This window comes from Vidua chalybeata, chromosome 16 (assembly GCF_026979565.1).
Source record: "Vidua chalybeata isolate OUT-0048 chromosome 16, bVidCha1 merged haplotype, whole genome shotgun sequence".
NCBI lineage: Eukaryota > Metazoa > Chordata > Aves > Passeriformes > Viduidae > Vidua > Vidua chalybeata.
In genome coordinates, this window is record NC_071545.1 from 669,478 (window position 1) to 684,492 (window position 15,015).

A 15,015-nucleotide genomic window follows, 5' to 3' on the forward strand; every position below is an offset into this window, starting at 1 on the left:
GAGAGCCAACTAATACCAGTTTGATGTTTTGGAAATGTTTCATTTTGTGATAATATTTTTAACTTAGGGAAACCTTTGCAAGGACAGACAAGCTAAAACCACCACACAGACTGAACATGAAGGATGAAATTTCAATCTGGGAACCTCAGCCTCTGCCAGGTTTTTCTGCCTGCTCCCTGTCCCCAAGCACATCTCACAGGGAACTGCTGCAATTGTGCCTCTGGCCCGCAGACAGCTAGTTTGCTGCCCAAGGGAAACAATTCCACAGGGGCATCCCGCACTGAGGTCTGCTGACTGGCTGGAAGACACCAGTGATTTTTGGGAGCATTTTGGTACTTTGGCTCACGGTGGAATCACTGCATCTCTTACAGAACAACTGCAGCAGAGACAAGGAAGACGGTTGAGCCTTTCCCAATCCTCCAGCATCTCTGGACAAGCACACTCCATTGCTTTGGCTCAGCACCCATCACTTCCTACTCTGATGACCTGTTTTAGCATTTCAGCCCCAGAAAACAAAAATGTTTAAAAATGCCTTACCCAGACACTCGTTTGCCTCACGGGCAGTAGCCCGCTGCCAGGGCCGGTCGTAGTGGAAAGGCTTGCAGCGGTCGCACTCAGGTCCCTCTGTGTTGTGCTTGCAGTCACACACCAGCTTCTGCTCCTTGTCCTTAATGCAGCGTGCAGCGTGCCCGTTGCACTTGCAGCGCCCACCGACCTGCAGCTCCCCCACCGCATAGTAGTAGGGGGTGGAGCCCGTGGCCCCCTCCTCCTCAGCGGCATCCCGGCTGCCCAGGTCACGGAAGAGATGCGGGCGGCTGAAGACCACGCGGATGTCGGTGGCCGTCACCCAGTCCTGGAGCACGGGGCTGCTGTCAAAGTCCTGGGCCGAGGGTCGCCCGTCGAGGGTGCTGAAGGCAATGAGCCCCCCGGTGAGTGGATAGAGGTCGGTGAGGCCGTCAGTGCACAGGGCCTCCTGCTCGTTCTGCTTGGTGACTGTGGCTTTGCTGGGCTTGCCATAGATCTTACGGCACTGGGAGGAGTAGTACTGGTAGGGCACCCAGGTCTTGCCGTAGTCCATGGACTTGAGGATGGCAGTGGACTCAGGCCGGGGTGAGCAGAACTGGAGGCTGACGTAGACCACCTCAAACTTCTTGCCAAGGGAGAGAGTGAGGGTGACGTTCTGGGGTGAGTGGTGGAGGGTTTCCGAGCGCCAGCAGGTCATGTTGGAGGCGGTGTTGAGGTCAGTCAGGTAGGCGGGTGGGTGGGCTCGACGGGGGTCCGAGGCGTTGCAGTGCCGTGTCGGGGGCTTCCCGCATATGCTGGAAGCTTGAACCTCCTTCCCAAAGGCAGCGTTGACAAATTCAGGGATACAGCGTCGAGGAGCACCACTCTCATCGTAGCAAGGGTCTGGGGGGCTCTGCTGGGCCACAAAGGGGTTCACTGTCTGGGACAGGCCCAGCATGGCAGTGGTGAGGAGCAGGCGCAGGAGCTGCAGGACCTCCATCCTTCTGGGGAGAGGGAAGTGGCTCCTCCCTGAAGGAAGAACAGTAAGAGCAAATGGTACCAGCAGTGTCATGGCCACAGCACCACACATATTGGGAAGGCTGGTAAGGGATGGAAAACTGCCCCATGTCTGGTCCATCACCTGTACCCATCTTTCCACCCTGTATCCACTGATGCAGTATCCTGGGAGTGAGGCAGGGAGGCAATTACTTCAACAATTGGTGTGTTGCCTCATCCACACCAATCCCTCACTGCTCATCAGCAGGACTGAAATACCATGGAAATGGGAAAAGGGCCTGAGCTTTGGGTGTGAGGGGTTGAAATTGGGGTACAGCCTTTCCCCGGCCTCTTACAAACTGTCCTGTGGTGACAAGAATGTTCCTGTCTGCCAGCAGCCCTGGATGTCACACACAGTTCAGAGACCCTGTTACTGAATGGGTGACAAGGGCTGGTGGTGGGGAAGAGTTAGGGGAGATCTTTCTGATGCAACAGGAGCTGCAAACCCCAAGTTATCTACCTGTGGCACAAAATAGCTCGAGAAAGAGCAGGAGAAACAGACAGCAGCAAAAACACCTTGAAGGCACATTGTGCAAGAGACAGGAGCTCGTTGGGATGAAGATCTGGAGCTCCTGAACACACCACTACTTTCTTTTCTGGCTATGGGCACAGTGGCTTCTCCAGGCCAGGGGCTGGATCCCCTCCATATTCCTCTGCCACACTACCCAGCAGGAAAGGAAGTTATTCTGACCTCACCCCCAAGAAATCCAGGTCTGGGTCTGGTATTTTTGTTGACTGGGGGAAAGGCCAGGACCAAATGCAGGACTTGTCTGGGCCCCTCTCTCAGCAGCTGCAGCACAGGGCCAGGGAGCTCAGTGGCTCCCAGGGGATGTGGCCCATCTCCTGAGTTACTGGCTTGAAGAGTGGAAGAGCTCTGGAGGTCACATTCCCTCCTGCTGGCTCTGAATGCATGAAGGATCTCCCACACAATGCAGATTGGCCATGTCCCTTTCTTGCTACAGCAGACCTCTGAGCCTCCTGGATGGGTGGGTGGCATCAGCCCTGTCACCCCATGGGTTGTGCTGAGCCAAAGCCAAGTTGTCCAGCCTCAACAAGCCCAATGCCACGACCAGGCAGGAGGAGGGGGTCCCCTGATGGTCCCCTCTTCCACTAGTAAATCTTTACAGGATGACTTGTGTTTCTCTCTGAGGAACGAAGGTCTGCATGACCTAGCCCAGTATCCCCAGCTCCAGCCTCCACCTACAGCCCCAGTGCCACTCCTGCCTGTCCAGCTGCCTACTCTGGCCAAAGGAAGCTCCAAGGAACAGCCCATTTCAGTGATCTAGGACCTTTTTTTTTTTTGGTTTGTTATTCCATTTTGCAAAGCAAAAGGAGCCATCACTGTGGAAGAAAACAGCCTCTCCAGGCTGCCAAACCACTAATGAGGGAAAGCTCCTCCCTGCCCAGCCGCGGTCAGCCCAGCAGCCACGGCCTGTGGGTTGCTCCCAAAGGAGCAACAGGGACAGGGGTCTCAGCCCATCCTCCTGGGATATCTTCCTCAAGGCAAAACCTGCCCCTGCCACTTCCGTGCTGTTTCCTCATTGCTTAATCCTCTGCTGATGGAAAAAAAAAGATGTGAAAAATTGGTAGCTCCCTTGGTGGTCCCTGCATCACCCTAACAGCACAGTTCCAGCTTTACCACAATGCTGCAGAGCCTTTTGGGGACATGTCAGCCCATCGCTTGGTGACTTGGCTGCCAGCAAGATAAATATACTGTCCCTGGAGTTCCCAGAGCATTGAGAACCCACTACTTGAGTAGTGTGGCTGCAAGATTAGAGACTGCAGGGATGTAGCAGTCACCACAGCAGAGGAGGTGCCATGCCATGAGCACCAGGCAGTGAAGAGCATTCCCCCACAGGCAGGCAACCTACAGGGCCCCGTTGGGGCTCCTGGCCCCACTGCAGGCAGCTGCCTCCTGGGCAGGAGATGAAGCTATGGCTGCTGCCAGATCCCTGCATCTGCTTGTTGAGCAAAGGCTGCAGCTGGTGAAACCCCCAACACAATCCTGACAGGATGATCCCCCTGCCCCTGCCTGGTGCTGAACAGTGCACAGTGGGCATAAGCTCCTGCCAGCTCACTGGTAGAGCCCTGCTCCTGTATTCTCACTCAGTAAAGGGGCTGCAAGGTGCTGATGGATCCCCCTTCAACACCTGGCAAGACCCAGCCGTGTACTTGCAGAAGCCAGCACAGCATCTTTGGCCCTGTGGTGCTGCCAGCCCTCTCCCCCACAGTGTCCCCCTCCAACTGCATGTCCCACAGAGGGCACACAGTCAGGTGCTGCAGCCATCACCTCCCATCCCACCACCCACAGGGCAGCGCTAGCAGGGATACAACCCTGTGGGAAAACCTCTGCAGCAGGAGAGAGTAGAAACCCCCAGTGGTCCTCAGCAGCTGCATCCATCCACTCCAGGAAGAATCAGGATGTAAGGAACACGGCATCTACTAAATCCATCCTGCCATCAAAGAGTCTCCTCCACCTCCTCTCTGCTATGTGGCAGCAAGGTGACAGGAGTAGGGACATGCTCAAGCAAAGGTCTTTTAATTTCCTCTCTGGTAAGACACAAAGGTCTGGGGAAATCCTTGCCCAGGGGAAAGTGACAGCAGCAGCATCTCTGGTAACCAGGGGAGAGGCCACAGGCAAAGTTGTTATGAGCAGCAGGTCTAGGACCCAGAACTAGGTTACTACTGGTTTTAGCATGCATGGGGCATGAGCATCTCTTGCTCATCCTTCCTGTGCCAGTGGGGAGCTTTGTCCCTCCTGCCAGTCTTACCAAAGCACAAGTCCCTGAGGTTCAGTGTTAAAGTTTTGGTGGCTCTGCTGCCGGGGAGCAGCCACTGGGGAGCCAGCAGTCGCTCAGCAGCACATCAACACTGCAGAGGCAGGGCAGGAGTGGAAATCATTATCATCCGCAGGACCACACACAGGCACGCACACTCCGTGCTCAGCTCACCCCATTATCCCACTGAAAGAGAGCTGGGGCCGGTGGTCTCCGTGGGCCTCACCTCCGTATTGGAGAGGAGGGCAAGCTGCAATCTGCTCCCTTTCATGCATATTCAGCATGACCCTGGGACTGCCGGCAAGCTGCCAGAGAGGCCTGGGAGTGGGTATTTCTCTCCCTGGTCCCCAACTGCCCCCCTCTTTCTACTTCCCATTTTTGCTGCCCCTGGTTCAGATCAAATGGAGACACTGCTGACTAAGCAGAAAGAATTGGGATGACCCCTGCCGAATCCAGCCCAGCACGTTCCGGGATCTGGCATGAGGAGTGACACGAGCAATGGAGCCCCTTTCCCTGGGACAGTATCCCGAAGGTGTCCCCAGCAAAGCTCTCGGGTGGCTGCCAGCTCCCTGCCACCAGCAGCAGCCATGGCCCGGGGGAATACGGCAGCGGGGCTCACCCTTCCCGAGGAAGCGGCCGCCCTCCCAGCTCCTCCCCAGAAGCGGCTGCATTTTTGAGGTGTGCGATTTCCTCACTCCTCCACCCCGGGAATGCTAACAGCCATGCGGCTTGGAAGGAAGTCATGCTGCCAGAGCACTTCAGAAGTGCTTTAAAAAAAAAAATGAGCTTCCACATCCAACACCTCCACACCCCTTCTCTCTACGACCACACGCTTCCCAGAGCGACCAGCAGTGCTTCCCTGCCTTGTGGGAGACTTGTCAGGGCGTTGCTCCCGCCTACCATGGGCTTCTTCTCCATCATCTTTGCAGAAGCCAGTGCCACCGAGGGTCATGCTGGGTGCAGATGCATGCCTGGAGCTCCAGGTCTCCCAATGCTGAGCCATGGGGGTGGTGCTTGGCCCCCAAAATAGAATGGGTGAGGTAGGGCAAGGAGAACAAATTTCCCACGATGTGGATGCTGGTGCCTACAGCAGGCCCAGGATCACCACCTGGCAGACCAGGGCCACAGCAACTTTGCTGAAGTAATTACAGGATTAGGTGCAACAACACAGGGCAGAGAGGGAAGCAGGTTATTAACCAGATTTGATCCCAGGACCTTTGCAGCGCAGGAGCAGCTTTCTCTAATTAAAGTGGAGGGGAAGGCATGAGTGGTGCTCTGCTGTTGGAAAAATGAGGGCTTAGAGGGCAGGTGACAGCTAAAGCTGAGCAGCCAGCGCTGCCCTAGAAGGGGATGGGAGAACCCCAAGGAATGGCAGGGGAATGGTGCTGCTCCCCCAGGTTGATGCTCCTGCACCAATGCTGCTGCCATGCTGCAGCCCACTGCATTTTTCTTCTCCAGGCCAGGACAGCATAGTGTGTGGGAGAATTGCATTACTTGAGGAAAAGACGTGGCCTCACTTGGAACTGGTTGAGAGGGGAATGACTGGTCCCCATGAGGTGCTGCATCAGCCTGCGCACAGAGATAAGGTCCTGGGTGCCAGTGTGGGGCAGGGATAGAGCCACCCACCCACATGGGACACAAACATGCACAGCAAAAGCCATGGATAAGGAAGCAGAGATTCCTGGGCAAGGATCAAAGGAGCTGAGTACTTGAGGGGGTCCAACAACTAAGACTCTTGGGTAAGACTGATCCAGGAGGACTGCTCATTCCTGAACTGTGCCATCCCCAGTAAAGCCCACCAGCATCTCGGATGTTCTCTATGAAGGAAGCCACTGGGAGGACAGGACCCAAAGTAGAAGAGAAATTATGTGCTCAGAGAAGCTGAAACCAGGCACAAATGACCAGAGCATGTCCCTTAACCAGGGTGTATCTGCTGCCACAACCTGCACACTTCCACCTCATTACAGGCCCTTTGTAATGAGGGCATCTGCACTCCCTTGCCACATGTGCTGTGGGAGCAACCCCCTGCAGCTCTGCCCCAGCCCATGAACAAGATCCATCCTGGGGGGCTGCCAGGGTCCCTGGATACCCAGATCCCTCTCCCACCATGCCGATGCCAGCTCAGGGAAGCTTAATTTCTCCAGCCAACAGAGTCAAGCCCAAACTCTGCTCTGGCTGTAGATAAATCATTCCATGTGTTTCTGGGATATAAAAACACAACTGAGAAGTATTTAAAGTGAAAGGAAAAATTCCATGGAGCCAAGGTACTGGTCCAGCTCAGCTTTCCAGAGGGAGGGAGTGTGCGCTGGGAGAAGCTGGAGAGGTGCAGTGTGGCTGGGAGTGCTAATCGCCTTCCCAGCCACTAATGGAGCAACTGGTGCCCACTTGGGACACGGCTAATGGCACAAAGGAGAAGCCTCACTTTCTTTTATAAGCTCCCTCATCTCTCCTGATATTTAAGTATCAGAAGCTTCTGAGTGCTTATGGCCCCACAACCACAGGGCTGCCCACTCCACGCAGCCCCTCGGACTCAGCCCCCTGCACGCACAGCTCAGGAGGGCAATCACACAGCAGCATCTTCCTGCAGCAGGCATTGCAGGTGAGGGATATTGCAATGCACTCTTGGCAGGTCACAGCCAGAATTACACAAGCCATACGATACCCTGGTGGTGCCAGGAGATGTGTACAAGTTACACTGCACACAGGAAAGCATGGGCCAGATTCTGACCTCAGTGCTTTGGCACCAGCCCGAAGTAACTCCATTCACATCGGGCCAAACCAAGACGTAAGCAACTCCATTCAAATTTACACTGGCATACCTGTGGTCAGGATCTATCCTGGCTTGAATTAGTTGCAGCCTGATGTTACAAAAGGCAGCAGAGCCCAGATTTCCAAGGTTATCAAAAACAATTAAAAGAAAAAAGAAATTCACCATAAAACAAACAGTCCTCAGGCTACTCAGCTATGTGCACGGAGCTGTCAAATGCAGGACGCTAGGACACATCCCTGCTCACCAGTTTCAGTAACTCATAAGCCATGCTGACCATAGGAAGGAAGGACCAATACCCAGCTTGGGTGTCCTGCTGGGTCCCCCATGCCCACTCTGCTCACCACTCACTCACCCTGGGTAGAGGAGACTTCAGCATAGTATCACCATATGATGCAGACCTGAATTCATTTTGCTGCAAAGCTCTTGCATCCCCCAGCTAGTGCAAACTGGAGATCTCCTAAAGTTCCCAATGCAACAGCAGCTCAAGGAGACATTTGGAGCCCTTGACCTTGCAGGACAAGCAAGCACTGCCTGGATGCATTTGGACACAATGGTCCTTGTGGGTCCCTTCCAACTCAGGGTGTTATATGTTTTTTTTCTACCCCATTTATTAACCCCTACTGCATCTTGGCCCATTAGTTTTTTTACGCAACTCTAACCCCACCGCAGTCTCCCGAACCCCTTTGCACATTCCGACCACCATGCTTGGCTCTACTGAGTGGTCTCAGCAGTATCCCTCAGGGTGCAGAGAGTTTTCCTCCCACTACTCCCAGTGGATGCAAGGGACTCAGAGTTCCAGTCCAGAAGTCCTCATTGCTTCCACCCCTTTCCACTCCATATGAGAATAAAGTGATCTAGTTTCCATAACATCCCTCATTGCGTTTTCACAACATGCTGGGCACAGATGTTGAAAATAGTCTGGATGAATATTTAAAATGGTATTCAGAAATGACAACATTTGGCCAGCTTTGAAAGAGCTCTCACATCGGGCAGAGGATGGCTCACAACAACGGGCTGGAAACACACTGCACTTTGACATCTCTTTTTTTTTTTTTTTACCCCCTCTCTGGCTATTGGTACAATATTTCATGCCCCTGGTGTCCCACGGTCTGTTATTGCTTGAGTGCCAGCCAAGCCTACAGCATTAGGAAGAAGCTGTCATGTACATTTTTAAACATCACGGGGCAAAGCGGAATATGGAAAATCTGTCGCGTTTCCATACCGAGCACAAGTGTCCTGCGCAGGCTCGGGGAGAGGCTTGAAGGGGCACAGAATAATTGCTTCCTTATGGGGCAGGGCCTGACTAACCAGGGTCGGGGAACAGGAGGCAGAGGTGTTGCCTCAACACCCTTGACATGCTGGGCTGCTTTCCTGCTGAAGATGTCTCAGCACACCCCCCCAAGGTGTGCACTGATGCTCACTTCCTCCTTCAGGGCAGGGGAAACCCCCTCTCACAGTCACACTTCTGCCAGCAGTCAGCCAAGGTGGGACCTCCATTCGGTCCAACCCAGACTGAAGACACCATTGTTCTGGTGCTCAGAGAGCGGTGGAAATGCTCCTCAGCCTGAATACCTAGCAGCTTGCATTTCTGGTGAGCATCTTGCACTCAGCTGCATCCCTAGGCCAGCCTTCTCTCTTCCACAGCCTGCAGACACACATCAGCTCCTTCCCAGTCTGGCATTATACCTGCCCTCTTCTCTGCAGGGACCTACCTTCCTTCCACACACAGGTAGAAGAGGAAGGGGTGTTGGGACCCTTTCAGCACACCCTGCTCTTGGACTGCTGGATCTCCTGTCCGCTCATCAACCCGCTCCAAACAGGTGTCAGAGGAGCACAGCAGCTCCCTCTGTTTTGTAAATGGGATACTGCAGAAAAAGAGAAAAAAGTTGCCCTCCATCCATCCAAACACCTTGGAGACTGTTTCCAGCACACGGCCAAAGCCACATCCCTCTCCACTGGTTACAGAGAGCTCTAGCCTCTCCTGGCTCTGAGAGACAGGCAACAACAAACTTGGCCAGGGAAGAAGGATCTGTGGCATTTCCAGCCATGCAGGGTGTGCACATCCATGTCTGCATTCAGTATTGTCTCAGCCTGGCTACTGGTCCAAAACAAATGCCACAGATGGAGGTGGGGATGCTCAGCCTGGCTTACATCCCATATGTTCATGGCATGAGCTCCCTGAGAGAGGAGCATTCATGCCCAAGAGCTGCCTAGATGACCATCAAGCCAGCAGGACCCAGCACTGCCAGAGCAGCTTGTGCTCCTGCTCGTGGGGCCTTCCTCACCCACCCTGCTTGGCGACACAGCAGACTGCCAAGCACCACGTCCCCGTCACACCAGTTAGTCCTCATCCCAAGAAAGGTATTTCCACCCACTCACTCTCCAGTGGGCCAGGGAAGCTGCAGGCTGGTGTTTTGAGGAAATGAGGTTTCAGCAGCTCCAAGAGAGGAAAGCAAAAGCAAACCCACCAAACTCAGCCCAGCTTCCCTTCCCATGAAGGGAAAGGCTCGCACATTCACTGGCCAGAGCTCTCACCCCAGCTGTGGCTCAAGAGCCAGGTGCTCGGGGTGCCAAGGGTCTCACCCAGTCTGGCTCCAGAACTGCAACAGAACAGAGCACATCCCATGGGAGCCGTTTCCAAAGGGAGCCGACCCACCCCGCGGGGGAGTCTCTCGGAGCAGCCGTGCTGGGAAGGGACCAGCAATGGACCCCAGCCTGGGATGGTGACAAGAGTGATGCCTCCTGCCCAGGTGGCTTTGTGCGGGTGGAGCCCTCACGGGCGGAGAAGGGCCTGCGGTGGGAGCGGAGGGCAGGGGACCACGTGCGTGCCTCGCGCCCGGTCAGCCGGGCTGGCACCGCAGGCTCGGCCTGGCAGGGCTCCCGCCGCTGCCTGCACCGCACCCGCACGGAGCGGGGCCGGGGCTCCGCCGGGCTGCGACACTGTGGGGCCCCCTAGAGCGCCGAGAACCCCCGAGCCGGCTCTGCAGGGCGGCGGCAGCGAGCCGGGCCGAGCCCGGCGAGGGTGCGGAGCGGCGGCGGCCGGAGCTGCCCGGGGACGGGAAAGGGGCTCGGCGGCGGGCGGGCGGCCTCGCTGCGGGGAGGTCCCGTTCTCGGCGGTGAAAAGATGGAAAGGGAAATAAAGGGAGGGTGAGCGCGGGGGGAGAGGGAGGAATAAAAGGCAACGAGAGAGGGAGCGGTGGGGAAGAGAGCGGGAGCCCGGAGCGTCGGGAAGTTGGGAGCGCAGCTTACCGCGGCCGGGCAGGTAGCGGGGCCGGTCTGGGCGACAGGTCCGGGAGCGGCGGCGAGAGGAGCCGGGGCCGTGGCGAAGCGGACGGCGGGCAGGGATAGCTCCTTCCCGGTGCTGGCCGCAGCACGAAGAAAGGAAAAAAAGTGAAGAAAAGGGTGTATGGGGTGAAAACCAGTGATAACAAATTTCCAGGGAATCGTGCGTGGGGGACGAAATAAGGCGAACTAGTGAAAAGCGGGAGCGCTGCTCCCGGCAGTGCGGGCGGGTCCCAGCGCCGTGCCCGCAGCCGGCCGCGCTCCCGCCCGCTCCACCGAACCGCCGGCGGCTGCTTTGGCTGCGGGAGGGAGGAGGAGGCGGCAGGGGAGGGCGAAAAGGAGAGGAAAGGGAAAAGAAAAAACACCCCTTAAAAAAAAAAAAAAAAAAAAAAAGAAAAGCAAGAATTGGAGAAACTGAGCCCCGACCGCCGCCTGGACGTGGAGTAAAAAGACTCCAATAAATCCCGGGTTGAAAAGAAGGGAAAAGTCACCTCCCCGAGGAAATCAGAAGCAGATTTCGAGCCATTTAATCACATGCAGGGAGGTGTGTGCGTGTGCGCCGCCCGCCGCCGCTGCCAGCCCTGCCTCCGCCCTCCGCCCCGCCGACAGCCCAGCGGGCAGGGCCGGAGCCGGGCGGGAAGCGGGGCCGCCCCACCGGCACGCAGCCCTCCCCGCGGGGTCCCGGGTGCCACCCCGCGGGCCCTCCCTCCGGTCAGCGCCGCGAGGGTCCCGGTGGCCGCCGTCCCACCTGCTGCCCGGCCAGCTCCGCCGCACCCCAGGACTTCGCTCAGCCCACAGAGGCTCCATCCCCGAGGGGTGCGGGAGGCTGTGGACCGTAGCCCACCACGCCGAGGGCTCAGCTGTGCCGCAGCCGAGGCAGCCGATTATTCTCCCTCTGCTTCCCAAAGCAAATGAGGCGGAAGCAGCTCCTCTTATGGAGAAAGCTGGAGTCTCCGCTCCATCCCGTGGTGCAGGAGCTTGTCATGCGCTGCTGCATCAGAGTCGCTCTTGGTCTCTGATTTTTGGGCAGGGAGGGAGAGAAGCGGGGCACTTACGTACCCAGCACAGCTGCCTTCGGGCTGCCCCCGGGGGCTGCTCTGCTATCCCCAGACCACCTGTGAGCGGGCCACCAAAAAGGTGAAACTAATTTAATGAAGCTTGTACAAGGGGGTGGAGGAGAGCAGGAAACTCGGACCTGGATTTTCTCACTGGGGCCGTGTTCACAGCCCTGCGGCCCCCATATCTGCCAGTTTGGCCTGGGGAACATCCTCTTGTAATTGCCCTTGCAATGGATGTGAGGGCTGAACACAGCACCGGAGGTGGGATGAAGGGCAAGGTGCCAGCACAGTGCCCACCCATTATGTTCAAAGCCCCCACCCACCATCACCCTGCTCCCGGGGTCCCTGGTTGCCCATATCCTGTTGCTCTGGGGCAGCAGGTTGCAGGAGCAGCTCTCCCAGCCGGCTGGCAGATGCTCGCTGAAGGAGCAGACCCCAGCTGGCCACGAGCCCCAGGGGAATTGCTGTTTGCTGCTCTCTGCCTTGTTGCACTAAACACATTTCCACTCCTATTCCAGCAGCTGGGATGTGGATAAACAAGAGTGAAGTCACCAGGACAGAAGAGACCTGAGCAGGGAAACATCAAGGCTCTAAGTCCAATGCTACGGGTGTCTTGTAGCCTCCCTGTCTCTCTCAGGGACACTTATGCATTTGGAGAGCTGGGCAGTCAAGCCAGAGGCCACAAAAGCAGCCCCAATGCAGATCCCAGATAAGACTCTAGTGCAGGGCCAATGTTTGCTTTGTGTGGGATCACATCAGACTGCGGGACAGAGCAAGGCCCAGGGTTGCCAGGACAGTGTGGCACCAGGGACAGGCTGGGATGATGAAGGCTATAGGGCAAAATGGGGCATGGCTAGAAGATCCTGAAGTGACATGAAGCAGGAATTGTCCAAGGGATGGACCTGAAAGCATTTTCCTCACCAGGAAACACAAGGACAACCATGAACAGGAGCTGCAATACTGACCCAGCCTGGCCTGGCTGCTCCAGGCTGGTGCTGAGCTAGGGGGCCTGCATCACCACAACCTCAGTGCTCCTGTTTTCACACACATTGGACCCCCACCCTCCCGTGACTCAAACATGATGTTGGAAGTGCTGGCCACCATATTGAAAAAATTTGGGACTGCTCTCCACAGGCATTACATCAGTGAAAGCCAAGTTGAGATGGGCAGAAGCTGTTTCCTGAATCCCTGTTTCCCCTGTTTCCTCTTCATAGGATGGAGAGCCTGAAAGAAAGATGTGAATCTGGATTTGGCAAATGGGAGTGCTACAGATGTCAGCAGGGATGGAACACTCACTGAGGTAGGAATCAGACTGAGACCCTGTTGGCATTCCTCAGTGTGCTGACATCACCCAGTGTTCGCTGCCTTCCTGGGCAGATCTGGCAGGGTTGGCAGGATGAGAGGGCAAGCACGCTGTGTTGTTTGTCACCCTGCAGTCTGCAGGAAGCTCTGCCTGTTGCAAGCTCCCATTCTGCATCCATTCCTGCTCCTTGTGCCTCATGAAAGCACAGCATTTGGTGCCAGCCAGGCCTTCCAGTCAACAAAGGATTGCTGAAGGGACACAGACATCCACAAGCTGTTGGAGCAAAAGCACCAGCATCAAGTCAGCTGGGGCAAATACAGAATTGTTAAATGGGTTGGAAGGACCTTAAAAGATCATCCAGTCCAATTGCACAGCAGGGATATCTTTCACTAGACCAAATTGCTCATTCAAACTTATCCTTGAGCACTTTCAGGCATAGGGCAGACACAGCTTCTCTGGGCACTCTGTGCCAGGCCCTCACCACCCTCACAGCGAAGAATTTCTTCCCAATATCCCATCTAACCCTGCCCGCTGCCAGTGGGAAGCCATTCCCTGTGTCCTATCACTGCAAAGGCCCTCTCCAGCTCTGTTGGAGCTGCTTTAGGAATTGGAAGGGGCTCTAAAGTCCCCCTGGAGCCATCTGGCCCCCAGACTGATGCCCTCTTCGGTCCTCTGTACCTCGCCCCCCATCCCCCCTCCCCGTGCAGCACACGCTCAAAGCCAGCCCAGCCCTGCAGAGGACTCCCCCGGCCATTCCTTTGTGCTCACAGAGAGACTTGGACCCAACACCAGACAGCAGAGAGCAGAGAGCAGACAGTGGGCAGTGGGCAGTGGAGAATACAGAGTGGAGAGTGGAGAGGGGACAGTGGACAGCAGACAGCGGGCAGTGAACAGCAGAGAGCGGGCAGCAGAGAGCAGAGAGCGGGCAGTGGAGAGTGGACAGTGGGTAGTGGACAGTGGGCAGTGGAGAGCGGGCAGCGGGCAATGGACAATGGGCAGTGGACAGTGGGCAGAGGGCAGTGGGCAGTGGGCTGCAGGCAGTGGGCAGTGGGCTGAGGGCAGTGGGCAGTGGGCTGCGGGCAGTGGGCAGTGGGCAGAGGGCAGTGGACTGCGGGCAGAGGGCAGTGGGCAGAGGGTAGTGGGCTGTGGGCAGTGGGTGGTGGGCAGAGGGCAGTGGGCAGAGGGCAGTGGGCGGTGGGCAGTGGGCAGAGGGCAGTGGGCAGAGGGCAGTGGGCTGCGGGCAGTGGGCTGCGGGCAGAGGGCAGTGGGCAGAGGGCAGTGGGCAGTGGGCAGTGGGCAGTGGGCAGAGGGCAGTGGGCAGTGGGCAGTGGGCAGAGGGCAGAGGGCAGTGGGCTGTGGGCAGTGGGCAGTGGGCAGAGGGCAGTGGGCAGAGGGCAGTGGGCAGTGGGCAGTGGGCTGCGGGCAGTGGGCAGAGGGTAGTGGGAAGTGGGCAGAGGGCAGTGGGCTGTTGGCTGTGGGCTGTGGGCAGAGGGCAGTGGGCTGTGGGCTGTGGGCTGCGGGCAGTGGGCAGTGGGCAGTGGGCTGCGGGCAGTGGGCAGTGGGCAGTGGGCAGAGGGCAGTGGGCAGTGGGCAGTGGGCAGAGGGCAGTGGGCAGAGGGTAGTGGGCAGTGGGCTGCGGGCAGTGGGCTGCGGGCAGTGGGCAGTGGGCAGAGGGCAGTGGGCAGTGGGCAGTGGGCAGTGGGCAGAGGGCAGTGGGCAGTGGGCTGCGGGCAGTGGGCAGTGGGCAGAGGGCAGTGGGCAGTGGGCAGCGGGCAGTGGGCAGAGGGCAGTGGGCAGTGGGCAGTGGGCAGTGGGCAGTGGGCAGTGGGCAGTGGGCAGTGGGCAGAGGGCAGTGGGCAGTGGGCAGTGGGCAGTGGGCAGAGGGCAGCGGGCAGTGGGCAGAGGGCAGTGGGCAGAGGGTAGTGGGCAGTGGGCTGCGGGCAGTGGGCAGTGGGCAGAGGGCAGCGGGCAGTGGGCAGCGGGCAGTGGGCAGAGGGTAGTGGGCAGTGGGCTGCGGGCAGTGGGCTGCGGGCAGTGGGCAGTGGGCAGAGGGCAGCGGGCAGCGGGCAGCGGGCAGTGGGCAGAGGGTAGTGGGCAGTGGGCTGCGGGCAGTGGGCAGTGGGCAGTGGGCAGTGGGCAGTGGGCAGTGGGCAGAGGGCAGCGGGCAGTGGGCAGCGGGCAGTGGGCAGAGGGTAGTGGGCAGTGGGCTGCGGGCAGTGGGCAGTGGGCAGTGGGCAGTGGGCTGCGGGCAGTGGGCAGTGGGCA

At 57.6% G+C, this 15,015-nt stretch overlaps 1 protein-coding gene across 3 annotated transcripts in view; it reads right to left on the reverse strand.

Annotated features, from left to right (window-relative positions):
• Positions 1–11,198, reverse strand: part of NTN3 (netrin 3) — a 31,542-nt gene extending 20,344 nt beyond the window's left edge. The window contains exons 1-3 of one of the 3 annotated variants that reach the window (XM_053957682.1): positions 11,138–11,198; positions 10,357–10,468; positions 538–1,533 (exon numbers count right to left, since the gene is read on the reverse strand). In XM_053957682.1, the coding sequence (XP_053813657.1) occupies positions 538–1,504 (967 nt within the window). In that variant the 5' untranslated portion in view covers positions 1,505–1,533; positions 10,357–10,468; positions 11,138–11,198. Of the gene's footprint in view, positions 1–537; positions 1,643–8,819; positions 8,891–10,356; positions 10,469–11,137 lie in introns of those variants that run through there. The other 2 variants (XM_053957683.1, XM_053957681.1) reach the window with 2 other exon arrangements.
• Positions 11,199–15,015: the final 3,817 nt, after the last annotated feature.